This window comes from Salvelinus alpinus, chromosome 5, assembly GCF_045679555.1.
Source record: "Salvelinus alpinus chromosome 5, SLU_Salpinus.1, whole genome shotgun sequence".
Classification (NCBI taxonomy): Eukaryota; Metazoa; Chordata; class Actinopteri; order Salmoniformes; family Salmonidae; genus Salvelinus; species Salvelinus alpinus.
This window is the reverse complement of record NC_092090.1, coordinates 21,559,493-21,577,074: the sequence shown is the minus strand read 5'-3', so window position 1 is coordinate 21,577,074 and position 17,582 is coordinate 21,559,493. Positions and strand designations below refer to the sequence as shown.

Here is a 17,582-nt window from a genome sequence, read left to right as displayed (position 1 = left end):
AGTGCTACACATTCAGCAGAACATACATTAGTGCTACAGATTCAGCAGAAAATATATTAGTGCTACAGATTCAGCAGAAAATATATTAGTGCTACACATTCAGCAGAAAATACATCAGTGCTACAGATTCAGCAGAACATACATTAGTGCTACAGATTCAGCAGAAAATATATTAGTGCTACAGATTCAGCAGAAAATACATCAGTGCTACACATTCAGCAGAAAATACATCAGTGCTACAGATTCAGCAGAAAATATATTAGTGCTACAGATTCAGCAGAACATACATTAGTGCTACAGATTCAGCAGAAAATACATTAGTGCTACAGATTCAGCAGAACATACATTAGTGCTACAGATTCAGCAGAAAATACATCAGTGCTACACATTCAGCAGAAAATACATCAGTGCTACAGATTCAGCAGAAAATATATTAGTGCTACACATTCAGCAGAAAATACATTAGTGCTACACATTCAGCAGAAAATACATTAGTGCTACACATTCAGCAGAAAATACATTAGTGCTACACATTCAGCAGAAAATACATCAGTGCTACACATTCAGCAGAAAATATATTAGTGCTACACATTCAGCAGAAAATACATTAGTGCTACACATTCAGCAGAAAATATATTAGTGCTACACATTCAGCAGAAAATACATTAGTGCTACAGATTCAGCAGAAAATACATTAGTGCTACAGATTCAGCAGAACATACATTAGTGCTACACATTCAGCAGAAAATACATCAGTGCTACACATTCAGCAGAAAATACATTAGTGCTACACATTCAGCAGAAAATATATTAGTGCTACACATTCAGCAGAAAATATATTAGTGCTACACATTCAGCAGAAAATACATTAGTGCTACACATTCAGCAGAAAATAGCTTCGTTTTCATCAGATGACAACAGAAGTGCAACACTTTTTGGCTGAAAGCGACACAAGTAAATGAGCTTACAATGGAATTTTTATTTTTTTTATTAACTATGCATGGCCATCATGTTATTAATGTTTATCATTTAAAGAATGTAGCCAGCTGCATTTCTTAATGTTTTGCTTAAAGTTAACCTTTAATTTTCCTGAAGAAAAGTAGGCTGGCTACACCAAGAGAAGTACCGGAGAAAAGTAGCTACACATCAGTCAGAGCGCTGTCTGCTGATAGAATGCCCGTTCGTGAATTCTCATCCGAGTGGAGAAGAGCAACTGAAGCACAACATTTGTCTGATGCCGAGCAGAAATTACAAGAAACATTTTAGATCTGGCAGCAAGATTTCTTAAGCAAATTATACTTTTTTTCCTTTGTGAAAAACGCTGAATTCTGCGTTATTAATTAAGCCATTTGCTTAGATAAGGTCACTGGACATCATATAGTGTTTGCTTTCTGCTGTGTTTGAGAAGTCAAAGCCCTTTGGATGAGTTATCTGTACAGCTGCCAGTGCTTGATTTCCTTGCGTTTTTTTTGTCCTCTCCGTTCTTGGCCTGTATGCTCCTCACCCCTTTTCTCAGAGCAGAGCAGGTAGGCCCATTGCCCTAGCGACTCCAGACTCCACACAGACACAGCGTGTACACATGCTGCTCCAGAGCCAGTACTGTTCTTCCTTCAGACAAGCATGTGTCAAAACTTTGCTCATTTGCGCAATGTGTCTCGTTCACCTTTACTTGTAAATGTCCAAACTCACCAAAAATGACATGACACTCGGTAGCTCCTACCTATTTATGTATAACTTTATGAGCTGGATTGCCTGTCTTTGCAATTAGTTTATTTTCGTTTGCTCGTTAGCATATTTAGCTAGCAGCTTCTGTGGAAATTCGCTATTACGTGTGCTAATTTTGTTAGCATTCTGGTGCTAGAATTTTTTTTTTGCCCCCTTGTGTTCTAAACCGGTAATATCGTAACTCCCGGGATTAGAGAAGGCCGGTAGAACTCCATGAAAGTCTGGATACCGCCCAACCCTAGTCCAAAATGTATGACACCTTGAAATGAGGGGACTAGATGCATATAAAGTGCTTTTATTTCCAAACAATAAAACGGATATGTATGAAAATACCCTCAAATAAAAGGTAACATTCTGTACTGTCGTCTCATAAAACATTTGATCTCAAATCCAAAATACTGGAGTATGGAGACAAATTAAAAGTTTTAGCTTTGTTTCCCAAATAAATAAGGAGGAGTGTATGGGACACCATTTGTTGTGAAGGAATATCATGACACTGTGTGTGTGTGTCAAGATGCATAGGCCTACGTTTGTGTGTCCATGCCATGTGAAGACGCAGCAGAGAGCGTAGGACAGATGGAGTGTAATTGACTACAGAGCAAGTAGAGACATGCCTTTCTGTAGTACTAGAGCAGTGTTTGTCTAATACCGGAGTTGGTTGAGATACACTTTTGGGTTGCAGGCAGTCATAGCCATATGTCGCCAGTATTCCCACTATTCCCATGGGGTTGAGACTTAAGAATGGGCTGCGGCTTTATAAAAAAAGCGTATTTTGATGATCTAGAAGATCAGTAAATGCACCGACTAAGTCGCTCTGGATAACAGCGCCTGACAAAAAATAGTGTGGTAAATGGTAAAATGCAAATACTTGGGAACTACTGGTGCAACTGTTGCGGCTCACTGCTGCCCCTGCAGGTGAGTGAAGGGTAGTACGTTGCAGCGTACAGTGTCCTATGAGGCCCAGAGGGCGTGTCACCTGTCAGGAGGGTTACAGTGAGACTCTGAGAGGTGGTAAGCCAGTGTCTGATTAAACTGGCCAGTCTGATTACCAATCTCAACGTCCATCCCGGCAGGCAGACAGACGTGAGTCAGGGCGTTCAGTAGTTGCGTTCATTAGGCACCAAACATGGACTGAAACAGGAAAACACTACCTGGACTTTGTAAGAAACACTCAATATTTTCTTGTTGCAAAACATTTTGCTACGTTGTGCCCTAATGAACACGACCCACGACAAGGGCACATCTCCAGTCTGCAGTGGATGCAGAGGGTATGCTGCTTTAAGTCACTGATTGGTTTAGACCTGGGAACACGTATTTGTGCACTAGCCATCCAATCAGAAGGGGAAAACTTGGACTATGGGCTTAAAGGACGGGAGTTGTGCCCCTTAGAACTGATCCCAAACCAACATTTCATTGTCTTCTTCTGGTATTTAATTATGTTGTGCTATCAGTACAAGCCTTGAGCTCAAATCCTTACTACAGTGATTCTGTCCCACAGTAAGAGTTGGGACGGCAGACAGACATTGTTTGTCCCAGTGGTCTCGTTTCACTCCATGGCATCTCTCCAAGAGGTCTCTGTGACTGGTCACATTTGAGAGGAAATTAAGGGACGTTGGACTCCCGCCCATTGCCTTCTCTCCCTGCCGGTTGGCTGAGTGGAGAGCTGGGCATAAAGTCGTGGACCGTTCAAATAGAAATATGCCATGTAGGACAAACATGCCTCTCTGATGTGAACAAGGAATTACGTTAACTGCTCTATTCATGACATTTCTATCTGAAACGGTCCACAAAGTTTGTCTACTGAACGTGGCCCAGGTTCTTGAGAAAGGGGAAGAGGGAGACAAAATGACAGAAGAAGAGGGAAAGAATGGGGGAGGACGATGGTAGGAAAAGAGGAAGAGAGAATGCAGGAAAGTAAAGAGAACAAGAAGGCAGAGGGAAAGAGACAGTTATTCGAGGCTTTGAGAGAGAGAGAATATGGCAGAAGGGTTAGAAGAGGGAGAGGCAGAGTGAACGAGGAAAAAAAGAGAAGTAAACAGAAAGAGGGGAGGATCGGATGCCTGGCAGCCAGCCTGCAGTGTGTGAGGAGAGCGGAAGAGAGAGAGAGTGAGAGAGAGTGAGGAAAAAGAAAGAGGTTCTGTTCTCAGTGGGATCTTTGTGGCGAGGGAAAAACAATGGTCCTCTCTTTATTCTCACTGGGACTGTGGTCACTTAGCCAATTAAAAAAACAAAAAACTCTTTCTTCTGTTCTCTCCCACCATCCCCCTCTCTCTCCCGCCATCCCCCTCTCTCTCCCACAATCCCCCTCTCTCTCCCGCCATCCCCCTCTCTCTCTCGCCATCCCCCTGTTTCCCAGGACTGAGATCACAACACACATTCTAGGGGTTCACCTTGTATAACTTAAATCAGCACGTTGTTACCTTACTACAGTACTATATATACTTTATTTATTTGACCCCAGTGAGTCTATAGATTTTTAGAAAAGACAACCGGAATTGATGTTGACACAGGAGGCTGCTGAGGGGAGAACGGCTCATAGTAATGGTCAGAACGGCGCAAATGGAATGGCATCAAACACCCGGAAACCATGTGTTGGATGTATTTTATACCGATCCAATGATTCTGCTCCAGTCATTGCCACAAGCCCGTTCTCCACAATTAAGGTGCCAACAACCTCCTGAAATGTTGGACAATAATAATAAGACTGTATAATATGATTCTTTGTCCTGAATAGCAACATATTCCCTACATAGTGCACTCGTTTGAAACTAAGCCTTATGGGCTTTGATCAAAGGTAGTGCACTACATAGGGGATAGGGTGCCATTTGGGAGTCATATTATATAACATGATTCCTATGTTAAACCCAGCTGCCTTGTTTTAAGAAGTGGTAATATATTCATATTGAAGGTAAAATGCCTGCTGCTGATGTCCAACGGGTTGATTATTTTGTCAGTGAAGTGATCACAGTGGGCCGGATCTGAGCAGCTGGTGAAAGTATGTGATTGTCTAATGTTCCTCTGCTTTCTTCACCCCTTCCCTCTCTCCCCCTCCTTTCTCTTGCTCTCTCTCTCCTCTCCTTTATCTGATGTCTCTCTCCCTCTCTCTCTCCTGCGGGGGCCGGAGTGCAGCCAGTGTGAACGAGGCCGAGGTGGACGGCTCTGGAGATGGTGAGTTGAAACTCCTCCCCCCTCTTCCTCATCCCTGATTCCATCTCTCCCAACACAAGTGTAGAAGAGGCCATCTGCTGCCCCCTAGCTCCCACACCCCTAGATCTCTGGCCGTAATGTGTGTGTGACGGTGCTTGCCACTGGATGTGTTGCTGCCTGGTATATGTACAGATGTGCGTCAGCGTACAAGACGTGCTTCATTCACAGCATCGTTGACCTTTACAACCCAATACAGGAATGGACACACACACTGCCTAGGAATCCTGCATGCAGATCCCCAGAGTCATTGTGTGTGTCTCAAAATGCATGCTATCGTGCTCCGTGCACGGGAGGGTTGGAGTATGCGTCCAAATCAAAGTAGGCGAAATGGCGCATGGAGGGCACTTCAAAATATGTAAGAAACAGAGTACGCATTTGAGAAGCATGCATCGATGCAAGCTTCAAAGAAAATGATGCAACCACGTAAAGAATGATGCAACATTTCTTGAAATCAATGTCGGCCATTATTTGAGCTGAAGCGAGAGAAAATACACTCCGACTTCGCAATGAAATGTTGCCTATTCACATCTCATATGTTGCCTGACTACAATATTTAATCTTGATAAGTTAATAAATACATGCTGTGTTAATTTTGGCATGTTTACCTGCCTACGTACCGTAGATCGCAAGCCCATAAGTCAATAGGGCTAACTACTAGTACTGTTAGCTAGCCAGATAGTCACGAATAATTGTTAGCTAGCTACCGATGAAGAATTTAGGTCATTTTTGCCTGTTTAACTAGCTGTCTAACTAGATTATTACGATTCACATATCTAGCTGATAATTAGGAAGAAAAACGTTTGCTTTTTCTTGGGGAGGTGCAGCGTGAGGTAATACAGTAGGGGGAGTGCGAGTGCTTGTCAAATGTAATGTGTTATGAATTCTCCGTACTCGTCCTCACAAGAACGTACTCAAGAGAACGTGGTTGGAGAATGCACACAGAGCATGAGAGTGTGGAGCACGGTAGTATGCATATTAAGAAACACCCATTGTGTCCGAACACTTGATAACCTCTAGTCTAGATTTTTCTGCAGTCTTTTGATCTTTCAATAGGTGGGAATAACTAGAGATGTGTGTGAGGAGTTGATTATCTCTAATCTCTCTTTCTCCCCCCTCCTCTCTCCAGTGTTCTCCTTCCCATCCCTGTCTAATGAGGAGGGTCTGATGGGTGTCAGCAAGCCCCTGCCAAAGCAACTGTGGGAGGCCAAGAAGGTGAGTTTGTGTGTGTGTGCATGATGAGTGTGTCATTTCTCATTGGTTGGAGAGAGGGACACGGGGGGTTGATTAAGACATAATGACAGACATGGAAACCTTTTGGGATGAGATAATGCTGATGGGAAAAGCTGCAGTACTAATGAATGCATGCTTCCAATACACATCATTCATGTTCTAGAACCATAACGCTTCGACTGTTGACTAAATATTCCAGTAGTTAGATTAGTCATTTTGAGATTCCATCACTCTTTTTGCTTTTGATCAGTTTAATCACCTAATTGTTTCTCTATTATAGGTTCAATCCCTCTCATCACGGCCCAAATCCTGTGAAGTGCCTGGAATCAAGTGAGTCTTCAGGATCCATCTTCCATCCACTCATACAGGGCACTGTGTTTAAACAACAATCAGTCATCATTATGAACCAAGTTGTTTGTGATTCTCAATGACAGCTGTCTGAGAGGGAGAAAGACTGGGATGTGATCCATATATGGTGTGTGTGTGTGTGTGTGTGTGTGTGTGTGTGTGTGTGTGTGTGTGTGTGTGTGTGTGTGTGTGTGTGTGTGTGTGTGTGTGTGTGTGTGTGTGTGTGTGTGTGTCAACATTGTGGATGTGCGTGTCAACATAGTCTGTCAACATTGTGTGTGTATGTGTCAACATTGTTGATGTCTGTATCAACATATTCTTTCAACATTCTGTGTGTTTGTTGGGTCTAGCAGTGCAGTACAGTGGGCTGCTGGTCACTACTATAGAGCAGTGAGTCAGTTATCTCACTGAGGGCTTGAATGAACAGGGATGCAAATGTTCACTTGCTGGTACATTTAAAGGGGAAGTCCACTAACAAACATGGTAATCCATGCACAAACATTACTTCTCAACAATGCTATTATTGATAACATTTATTTAGTATATTTCACAAACAATGCCCTAGCCACACAACAAAAAAGGCCGTAACGCCGCCCAAAAGTATGTCATAGATGTTACATTCCCTCCCTTTTAGCACATTGATGTTTATTGTCATGAGTCTTGTTCAGAACTTAGAGGTTTTCCCTTAGATAGGCCAGCTTCAAAGTCGAAATTGGCTATATTGTAAAAATTGATTCATTTAAGGTTAAGGTTAGGCATTAGGGTTAGCGGTGTGGTTAACGTTAGGGTTAGGTTTAAAATCAGATTTTATTACTTTGTGGCTGTGCCATCTAGTGACCGCTCTGCAGAGCTGCTTCCAGAACAACATAAAACGCTAACCTGCTCCCCTCTACCCATCCAGATGCATATTAAACCTTTTCTATGAAGTTCCCCTTTTAAAATCCGCTTCATAATTAGTTTTCTCTCCCCTCCTATCCTCAGTATATTCCCGTCTCCAGAGCAGAATGCAGGCCTCTCCAACTACCAGGGCTCGTTGAACACGGGTGGTTCCCTGCCAGACCTCAGCAACCTGCACTTCCCCTCACCGCTGCCCACACCCCTGGACCCGGACGACGGGCACCACGGAGGGGGGGGGTACCACCCCAACCTGAGCGGGGGCAGCAGCACAGGCAACCTGCCCGCCGCCATGATGCACCTCGGCATAGGGAATCACCAGGGAGGCTGGACTGAAGGAGGTGGGTGTTTGGGGTGGAGGGTGACAGGGTGTGTGGGGGGTGGTTTTTTCTCAGTTAATCTTTCCTCGCATCCTCTCCTCTCACCTCCTCCAAACTCATTGGATAAGAAGCTCAAAGGAGAAGGACCGTGGACCTTTTCCTCCAATACGGTTAAGTAAAGGCCTGGAGATGGGTGTGAATGTATTTACTGTAGGAGTGTGGGGATGTGTCTTTTGTCTGTGTGCACTCATGCGAAACCAGGCACAGACACGTACATACATATAGTATGTAACTAACCATACAGATGCTTAGGGGATGTCCACAATCACCACATAGTAATGTAATGGATTAAATATGGATTAAAATGGATTAAATATTTGTTTTTTAACCCATCTATACACATTACCCCACAATGACAAAGTGAAGACATGTTTTTAGTCATTTTAGCAAATGTATTGAAAATGAAATACAGAAATGTCTCATTTCCATAAGTATTCTCACCACTGGGTCAATACATGTTAGAATCAGCTGTGAGTCTTTCTGGGTAAGTCTGTAAGAGCATTCATTGCACACCTGCATTGTACAATATTTTCCCATTCTTTTTTTTCTAAATTCTTCAAGCTCTGTCAAATTGGTTTTTGAATCAGAAACATTCCATGTTGTCTTGGTAAACAACTCCAGTGTAGATGTGGTCTTGTGTTTTATGTTATTATCCTGCTGAAAGGTGAATTTGTCTCCCGGTGTCTGTTGATTAGCAGACTTAGCCAAGTTTTCTTGTAGGATTTTGCCTGTGCTTAGCTCTACTCAGTTTAGTTTTATCCTAAAAAACTCCCTAGTCCTTGCTGATGACAAGCATACCCATAACATGATGCAGCCATCACCATGCTTGAAAATATGAAAAGTGGTACTCAGTGATGTGTTGTGCTGGATTTGCACCAAACATTCAGGACATAAAATTAATTTCTTTGCAATTTTTTTTTGTAGTTTTACTTTTTAGTCCCATATTGCAAACAGAATACAACTATTTTGGAATATTTGTGTTCTGTACAGGCTTTCTTCTTTTCACTCTGTCATTTAGGTTAGTATTGTAAAGTAACTACAATGTTGTTCCATCCTCCGTTTTCTCCTATCACTGCCATTAAACTCTAACTGTTTTAAAGTCACTATTGGCCTCATGGTGAAATACCTAAACGGTTTCCTTCCTCTCCGTCAACTGAGTTAGGAAGGACGCCTGTATCTTTGTAGTAACACCATCCAAAGTGTAATTAATAACTTCACCATGCTCAAAGAGATATTCACAATGTCTTCTTTTTTTGTTTTTGTTTACCCATCTACCAATAGGTTCCCTTCTTTGCAAGGCATTGGAAAACCTCCCTGGTCTTTGTGGTTGAATCTGTTTTGAAATTCACTGCTCAACTGAGGGACCTTACAGATAATTATACAGAGATGAGGTAGTCATTATAAAAAATCATGTTAAACACAATTTAGAGTCCATGCAACTTATTATGTGACTTGACAATTTTTACTCCTGAACTTATTTAGGCTTGCCATAACAAAGGGGTTGAATACTTATTGACTGAAGACATTTCAGCTTTCCATTTTCAATTATGTATGTGCAGATGCTGTGTGTGTTCTCACCGGTGCGCTGGGGGGGCCCTCGGCCCATCTGCTGGTATATGTGAAAGGGGTCCTGGGGGTTGGGGTTCATGGCACTCGTGTGAAGAGCCGAGTCCAAGTTGGTTCTGTGCAGGAGGAGAAGATGGATGGAGGAGGAGAGAGAGAGGAGAAGAGGGTGTTAGTTTTCTGACCCAGTGGTGGACAGGCTTTTTACAGGGATACAGCCTGAAATTGGCCAGGGCACTAGAACAGTCTGCAGCACCCGGCCTCACCCTACTAGAATCTGAAGTCAAATGTTTACTGTTTGCTGATGATCTGGTGCAAGGCTCCAGGCTAGATCAGAGAGTCATTCAGTGGTGGGCCCGCACTCTGCTTTACCTACACACGTACACACACACGCACAGACCCTCTCACACTCCCATTCACACACATCTCTTTCACTGGCTATAGCTGAGGGCTTTCTCAAGTGCTCTTCATTAAGCTCCAATGGCTGTGTTTATGCTTCACTCTCCCTCTAAGGACAAATCTCTCCCTCCCTCTTTCTCTCCCCATCCCTCACTTTCTCTTCCCCTTGAGAATGCATCTCACACTCTCCTTCTCAAGATGGACACCCTCTTTCACAGTGTGGTTAGAATATTTCTCTGTGCAGTCCCTAAACTCTCTGAGACCGCACCAGGTTCATTAGGGCTTACCGTATCAAAGCGCTTTGCAACGGAATTTTTTTTGAAAAACAGAATTCTACTTTGACATTTTGGCGTATTGTATGTAGACCTGTGACAAAATCTGAATTGAATCCATTTTAAATTCCGTCTGTAGCACAACAACATGTAAATACATTCTGAAGGCCCTGTATGTGTTCCTGTGTGGCTTAGTTGTTAAGAATGTGGAAGCAGCAATACCAAGTTAATTTCCCAACTCGTCGGGGCATGGACTTTAAATTGTCGAAAGCGTTCCACAGGGATGCTGGCCTATGTTGGCTGGATGTCCTTTGGGTGGTGGACCATTCTGTTGAGTGGGAAAAACCCAGCAGCGTTCCAGTTCTTGACACAAACTGGTGCACCTGGCACCCACTACCATACCCCATTCAAAGGCACTTAAATCCTTTGTCTTGCCCATTCACATTCTGAATGGCACACATACACCATCCTTGTCTCAATTTACTCACGGCTAAAAAATTCCTTCATCTACACTGATTGAAGTGGATTTAACAAGTGACATCAGTAAGGGATCATATCTTTCACCTGGATTCACCTGGTCAGTCTGTGTCATGGAAAGAGCAGCTGTTCTTAATGTTCTGTACACTCAGTGTAAATCAGTGTGTCTCTGTATTCTGTGCTGGGTTTGTGCCTGGGGAGCAACCACTCTGTAGGCTAGTGGATAGTGCTCAACTTTATTTTCTTCAAAAGACAATTGTTAAAAGGGTGATCCAAGCCGTGGACCGATCGCCAATAATACTTTTAAAAAAGGACCAGCAAGCCAAGACCTTTGGGTGTTTTCTGAACCACATTATTTAATATAAAAATATTATTTGCATTAAAGGCCCAGTGCTGTCAAAAAAAGGGATTTTCCTGTGTTTTATATATATTTCCACACTGTGGTTGGAATAATATTGTGAAAATTATGTTAATAGCCTTTTAGTGTAAGAGGGGTTTGAAGGGACTGCCTGAAATTTCAGCCTGTTTTGGTCTGCCTGGTGACATCACCAATAAGAAAGAATTCCAAACCTCTGCCAATAGCAGCTAGTTTTCAGTTTTCCCCTCCTCTCAGACCACTCCAGACAGTCCTAGCAAAATTCTTGCTTAGAAATTGCTCTTTGCTATGAAGCTATTTTTGTTTATTTTTGACAATTTTAATTGAAAACAATCACAGTAAGGTAATTGTTACCCAGAAATGATAAAAACGGCTGCATTGGGCCTTTAGGTGAATCATGTCTGACCCCCTTTTTGATTTCCACACTGTAGTGGAAATGGAAATAGACTAATGATTGGAAGTTGGAAGTGAGCTTCTCCAACCAGAGTAAAGTGAATATAGAGGGATGTCTTTATCCAACCCTCCTCCCTCTGAAATCTACCACTATCTAATCACTCCTCTCTCTCTCTAACCGTCTCGCTCTCTCTCTTTCTCTGACCGTCTCACTCTCTCTCTCTCTAACCGTCTCGCTCTCTCTCTCTCTGACCGTCTCACTCTCTCTCTCTCTAACCGTCTCACTCTCTCTCTCTCTAACCGTCTCGCTCTCTCTCTCTCTAACCGTCTCGCTCTCTCTCTCTCTAACCGTCTCGCTCTCTCTCTCTGACCGTCTCGCTCTCTCTCTCTCTGACCGTCTCGCTCTCTCTCTCTCTGACCGTCTCGCTCTCTCTCTCTCTGACCGTCTCGCTCTCTCTCTCTCTCTGACCGTCTCGCTCTCTCTCTCTCTGACCGTCTCGCTCTCTCTCTCTCTGACCGTCTCGCTCTCTCTCTCTCTGACCGTCTCGCTCTCTCTCTCTCTCTCTAACCGTCTCGCTCTCTCTCTCTCTCTCTAACCGTCTCGCTCTCTCTCTCTCTAACCGTCTCGCTCTCTCTCTCTCTAACCGTCTCGCTCTCTCTCTCTCTGACCGTCTCGCTCTCTCTCTCTCTGACCGTCTCGCTCTCTCTCTCTCTGACCGTCTCGCTCTCTCTCTCTCTGACCGTCTCGCTCTCTCTCTCTCTCTGACCGTCTCGCTCTCTCTCTCTCTGACCGTCTCGCTCTCTCTCTCTCTGACCGTCTCGCTCTCTCTCTCTCTGACCGTCTCGCTCTCTCTCTCTCTCTCTACCCGTCTCGCTCTCTCTCTCTCTCTCTAACCGTCTCGCTCTCTCTCTCTCTCTCTAACCGTCTCGCTCTCTCTCTCTCTGACCGTCTCGCTCTCTCTCTCTCTCTGACCGTCTCGCTCTCTCTCTCTCTGACCGTCTCGCTCTCTCTCTCTCTGACCGTCTCGCTCTCTCTCTCTCTGACCGTCTCGCTCTCTCTCTCTCTGACCGTCTCGCTCTCTCTCTCTCTGACCGTCTCGCTCTCTCTCTCTCTGACCGTCTCGCTCTCTCTCTCTCTGACCGTCTCGCTCTCTCTCTCTCTGACCGTCTCGCTCTCTCTCTCTCTGACCGTCTCGCTCTCTCTCTCTCTGACCGTCTCGCTCTCTCTCTCTCTGACCGTCTCGCTCTCTCTGACCGTCTCGCTCTCTCTGACCGTCTCGCTCTCTGACCGTCTCGCTCTCTCTGACCGTCTCGCTCTCTCTGACCGTCTCGCTCTCTCTGACCGTCTCGCTCTCTCTGACCGTCTCGCTCTCTCTGACCGTCTCGCTCTCTCTGACCGTCTCTCTCTCTCTCTGTCTCTGTCTCTGACTGTCTCTGACTGTCTCTGTCTCTGACTGTCTCTGACTCTCTCTCTCTGACTCTCTCTCTCTGACCCTCTCTCTCTCTGACCCTCTCTCTCTCTCTCTCTCTCTCTCTCTCTCTCTCTCTGACCCTCTCTCTCTCTCTCTGACCCTCTCTCTCTCTCTCTCTCTGACCCGCTCTCTCTCTCTCTCTCTGACCCTCTCTCTCTCTCTCTCTCTGACCCTCTCTCTGACCCCCTCTCTCTCTCTCTCTCTGACTCTCTCTCTCTGACCCTCTCTCTCTCTCTCTCTCTCTCTGACCCTCTCTGATTGTTGGGATATTAACAAATGGGGTCCTGTGTGTGTGTATCTGGGTGGGGATTGGAAAACCGTTTGCATACATAACGTCCACATCATCACATTCTCTTGTGTCTCACAAGACTCCTTTTACCCAAGCAGCACTGTTCTCTGCTCCTTGCAGTTTATTTCAAACCAATGATGCTTACCTTTATTTAATCAGGCAATCTGCACTTCAAACAATAACAAAGCGTCACCCTGACACTTTTTTGGTTAAACAGCTAGTGTTGGGGCTGGATGAATGTAACCACTCAAATTCATAGAGAGCGCTATGGATGCAAGGACTGAACATCCGTGATCTCAAAATGATGCTATACAGTGCTTGTTTTCAATTAATTTGTTTACAAACAATGTAGTAAAATAAGCTTATATTTGGGGTTTTGATGAGGCATTTATAATTTGCAGTATATTCTTCACGAATCAATGGCTATATATTATTATTTAAAAGTCCAAACCTTGATGTAGTAATGGCAGATTGCCGCTTTAATGAACATAATGAGTTTATTGGCATGATGAAATGCATGTGCACATGGTGCTAATACAAACCATTCAGAAATGGAAGCAATCACAAAAATAAGTAATTTTTTTTGAATAAATTCTTCCTCTGATGAATCAGTGTGTGGAGTTCTTTGTATTTAATACAACGTGTGTGTAAGGTAGCCTAGCGTTTAAGAGCATTGGGCCAGTAACCGAAAGTTGCTGGTTCGACTTACCGAGCCAACAAGGTGAAAAATCTGTCTGCGCCTTTGAGCAAGGCGCTTAATTGCTCTTGTAAGTCTCTTTGCTAAATGACTACAGTGTGTGTGTGTGTAGGCACACCTGATAACAATGTTGCATACTACTGATACATGACCTGGTGCAGAGGAGGGACATTAGGAAATGTCTCACACTCTTGGGGAATTAAATACTCCAAACTGTTAATAATAGTCTGTGGTCTGAATGTGTGACCTCGGTTCTTATGTGTGACTCAAACGCCTTCTGTCCCTTCCTCTTTTCTTCCAGGTCTCTCGTCCTCTCTGAGCAATCCTTCCATCCAGAACTCTCTCCAAAACTCCCAGCTGCACTCGTCCCTCAGCAATCCCTCCATCCACTCGTCCCTCCGTCTGACGTCCCTCTCCAACCCTCCGCAGGGAGCCATGAGCAGCTCGCCTCGCCGCCGCCCGGCTCCCATCAGCCCCCTCACTCTGTCACCCGGCACCGAGCAACGGCGGGGGCTTTCCAAGCAGCTGTCTCCCACAATGTCGCCCTCACTGTCCCCCATCACACAGGTACACACACACACACATAAACTCAGGGGGGAAAAATAAATGTCCTCTCACTGTCAACTGCGTTTATTTTCAGCAAACTTAACATGTGTAAATATTTGTATGAACATAACAAGATTCAACAACTGAGACATAAACTGAACAAGTTCCACAGACGTGACTAACAGAAATGGAATAATGTGTCCCTGAATAAAGGGGGGGCTCAAAATCAAAAGTAACAGTCAGTATCTGGTGTGGCCACCAGCTGCATTAAGTACTGCAGTGCATCTCCTCCTCGTGGACTGCACCAGATTTGCCAGTTCTTGCTGTGAGATATTACCCCACTCTTCCACCAAGGCACCTGCAAGTTCCCGGATATTTCTGGGGGGAATGGCCCTAGCCTTCACCCTCCGATCCAACAGGTCCCAGACGTGCTCAATGGATTGAGCTCTGGGCTCTTCGCTGGCCATGGCAGAACACTGACATTCCTGTCTTGCATGAAATCATGCACAGAACGAGCAGTATGGCTGGTGGCATTGTCATGCTGGAGGGTCATGTCAGGATGAGCCTGCAGGAAGGGTACCACATGAGGGAGGAGGTCTTCCCTGTAACGCACAGCATGGAGATTGCCTGCGATGACAACAAGCTCAGTCCGATGATGCTGTGACACACCGCCCCAGACCATGACGGACCGTCCACCTCCAAATCGATCCCGCTCCAGAGTACAGGCCTCGGTGAAACGCTCATTCCTTCGACGATAAACACGAAGCCGACCATCACCCCTGGTGAGACAAAACCGCGACTCGTCAGTGAAGAGCACTTTTTGGCAGTCCTTTCTGGTCCAGCGACGGTGGGTTTGTTTCCACAGGTGACGTTGTTGCCAGTGATGTCTGGTGAGGACGAAACAGTTCTATTTTTGTTTCATCAGACCAGAGGACATATCTCCAAAAAGTAGGATCTCACAGAACATGTCTCCTTCCTGAGCAGTATGACGGCTGCGTGGTCCCATGGTGTTTATACTTGCGTACTATTGTTTGTACAGATGAACGTGATACCTTCAGGCGTTTGGAAATTGCTCCCAAGGATGAACCAGACTTGTGGAGGTCTACAATTTTTTTCTGAGGTCTTGGCTGATTTCTTTTGATTTTCCCATGATGTCAAGCAAAGAGGCACTGAGTTTGAAGGTAGGCCTTGAAATACATCCACAGGTACACGTCCAATTGACTCAAATGATGTCAATGAGCCTATCAGAAGCTTCTAAAGCCATGACAACATTTTCTGGAATTTTCCAAGCTGTTTAAAGGCACAGTCAACTTAGTATATTTACACTTCTGATCCACTGGAATTGTGATACAGTGAATTCTAAGTGAAATAATCTGTCTGTAAACAATTGTTGGAAAAATGACTTGTGTCATGTACAAAGTAGATGTCCTAACCGACTTGCCAAAACTATAGTTTGTTAACAAGAAATTTGTGGAGTGGTTGAAAAACGAGTTTTAATGACTCCATCCTTAAGTGTATGTAAACTTCCGACTTAAACTGTATGCGGGTCTTTCGGAGGGGTTGGGTTAAAGCTGAAGTCTAATTTCGGTTCGACCTTGCATACAATTGACGAATAAATTGATCTTAATCTAATTTTAACTCCGCAAGCTACATTTGTCCATTTTCATTCGATCAGTACGTGATGACAGAACTCCTCATCACAATTATTAAAACAAGGCTTCTTACTAAACTTTATAGAAAATAAATGTTAGCATGCTCATTCTTGCCTTCTTGCATTTCCTGGATGATTTTATACTAATTAACTTATATATTAATGTGCTTAACTTGCAGTGCCTTGCAAAGGTATTCAGACACCTTGGTTTTCTTCACGTTTTGTGTTAAAAGTGGGATTCATTTTTTGGTTGTTTTTTTGTCAACAATACACACAGTGATCTTATGTTTTTATTAATAAGTAATATATTCTATAACAAATATAGTTGTTGCATATGTATTCAGCCCCTTGGTTTAGTAACGAATCAAATCACAAATAAAAAGTTACATGGACTCACTAACTCACTGAAATAATGGGGATTGACATGGTTTTTAAATGACTAACCCATCCTCTCTCCCTCATTCATACAACATCTGGAAGCTCCCTCAGTCAAGTTTTGAATTTCAACCACAGATTCAAGTACAAAGTCCAGGGAGCTTTTCAAAAGACTCATAATAAAGGGCAGTGATTGGTAGATGGGTAACAATAACAAATCAGACATTGAATATCTCTTTAAGCATGGTCAAGTTAATAATTATGCTGTGGATTATTTATTAAACCACCAAGATACATCAAAGATACAGTCATTCTTCTGAACTGAGCCGCAGGACAGGAGTGAAACTGCTCAGGGATGTCACCATGAGGCCGTTGGTGATTTTAAAATACAGTGAGGGAAAAAAGTATTTGATCCTCTGCTGATTTTGTACGTTTGCCCACTGACAAAGAAATGATCAGTCTATAATTTTAATGGTAGGTTTATTTGAACAGTGAGAGACAGAATAACAACAAAAATATCCAGAAAAATGCATGTCAAAAATGTTATAAATTGATTTGCATTTTAATGAGGGAAATAAGTATTTGACCCCTTCTCAATCAAAAAGATTTCTGGCTCCCAGGTGTCTTTCATACAGGTAACGAACGGAGATTAGGAGCACACTCTTAAAGGGAGTGCTCCTAATCTCAGTTTCTTACCTGTATAAAAGATACCTGTCCACAGAAGCAATCAATCAATCAGATTCCAAACTCTCCACCATGGCCAAGACCAAAGAGCTCTCCAAGGATGTCAGGGACAAGATTGTAGACCTACACAAGGCTGGAATGGGCTACAAGACCATCGCCAAGCAGCTTGGTGAGAAGGTGACAACAGTTTCTGTGATTATTCGCAAATGGAAGAAACACAAAAGAACTGTCAATCTCCCTCAGCCTGGGGCTCCATGCAAGATCTCACCTCGTGGAGTTGCAATGATCATGAGAACGGTGAGGAATCAGCCCAGAACTACACAGGAGGATCTTGTCAATGATCTCAAGGCAGCTGGGACCATAGTCATCAAGAAAACAATTGGTAACACACTATGCCGTGAAGGACTGAAATCCTGCAGCGCCCGCAAGGTCCCCCTGCTCAAGAAAGCACATATACATGCCCGTCTGAAGTTTGCCAATGAACATCTGAATGATTCAGAGGACAACTGGGTGAACGTGTTGTGGTCAGATGAGACCAAAATGGAGTTCTTTGGCATCAACCCAACTTGCCGTGTTTGGAGGAGGAGGAATGCTGCCTATGACC

At 43.9% G+C, this 17,582-nt stretch overlaps 1 protein-coding gene across 1 annotated transcript in view; it reads left to right on the top strand.

Moving 5' to 3' along the window:
• Nucleotides 1–17,582, top strand: part of crtc3 (CREB regulated transcription coactivator 3) — a gene marked incomplete in the record, with an annotated part of 81,418 nt that overhangs the window by 51,053 nt on the left and 12,783 nt on the right. The window contains 5 exon segments of the mRNA XM_071400945.1: nucleotides 4,855–4,893; nucleotides 6,059–6,144; nucleotides 6,443–6,492; nucleotides 7,492–7,745; nucleotides 14,024–14,289. Of these exon segments, the coding sequence (XP_071257046.1) occupies nucleotides 4,855–4,893; nucleotides 6,059–6,144; nucleotides 6,443–6,492; nucleotides 7,492–7,745; nucleotides 14,024–14,289 (695 nt within the window).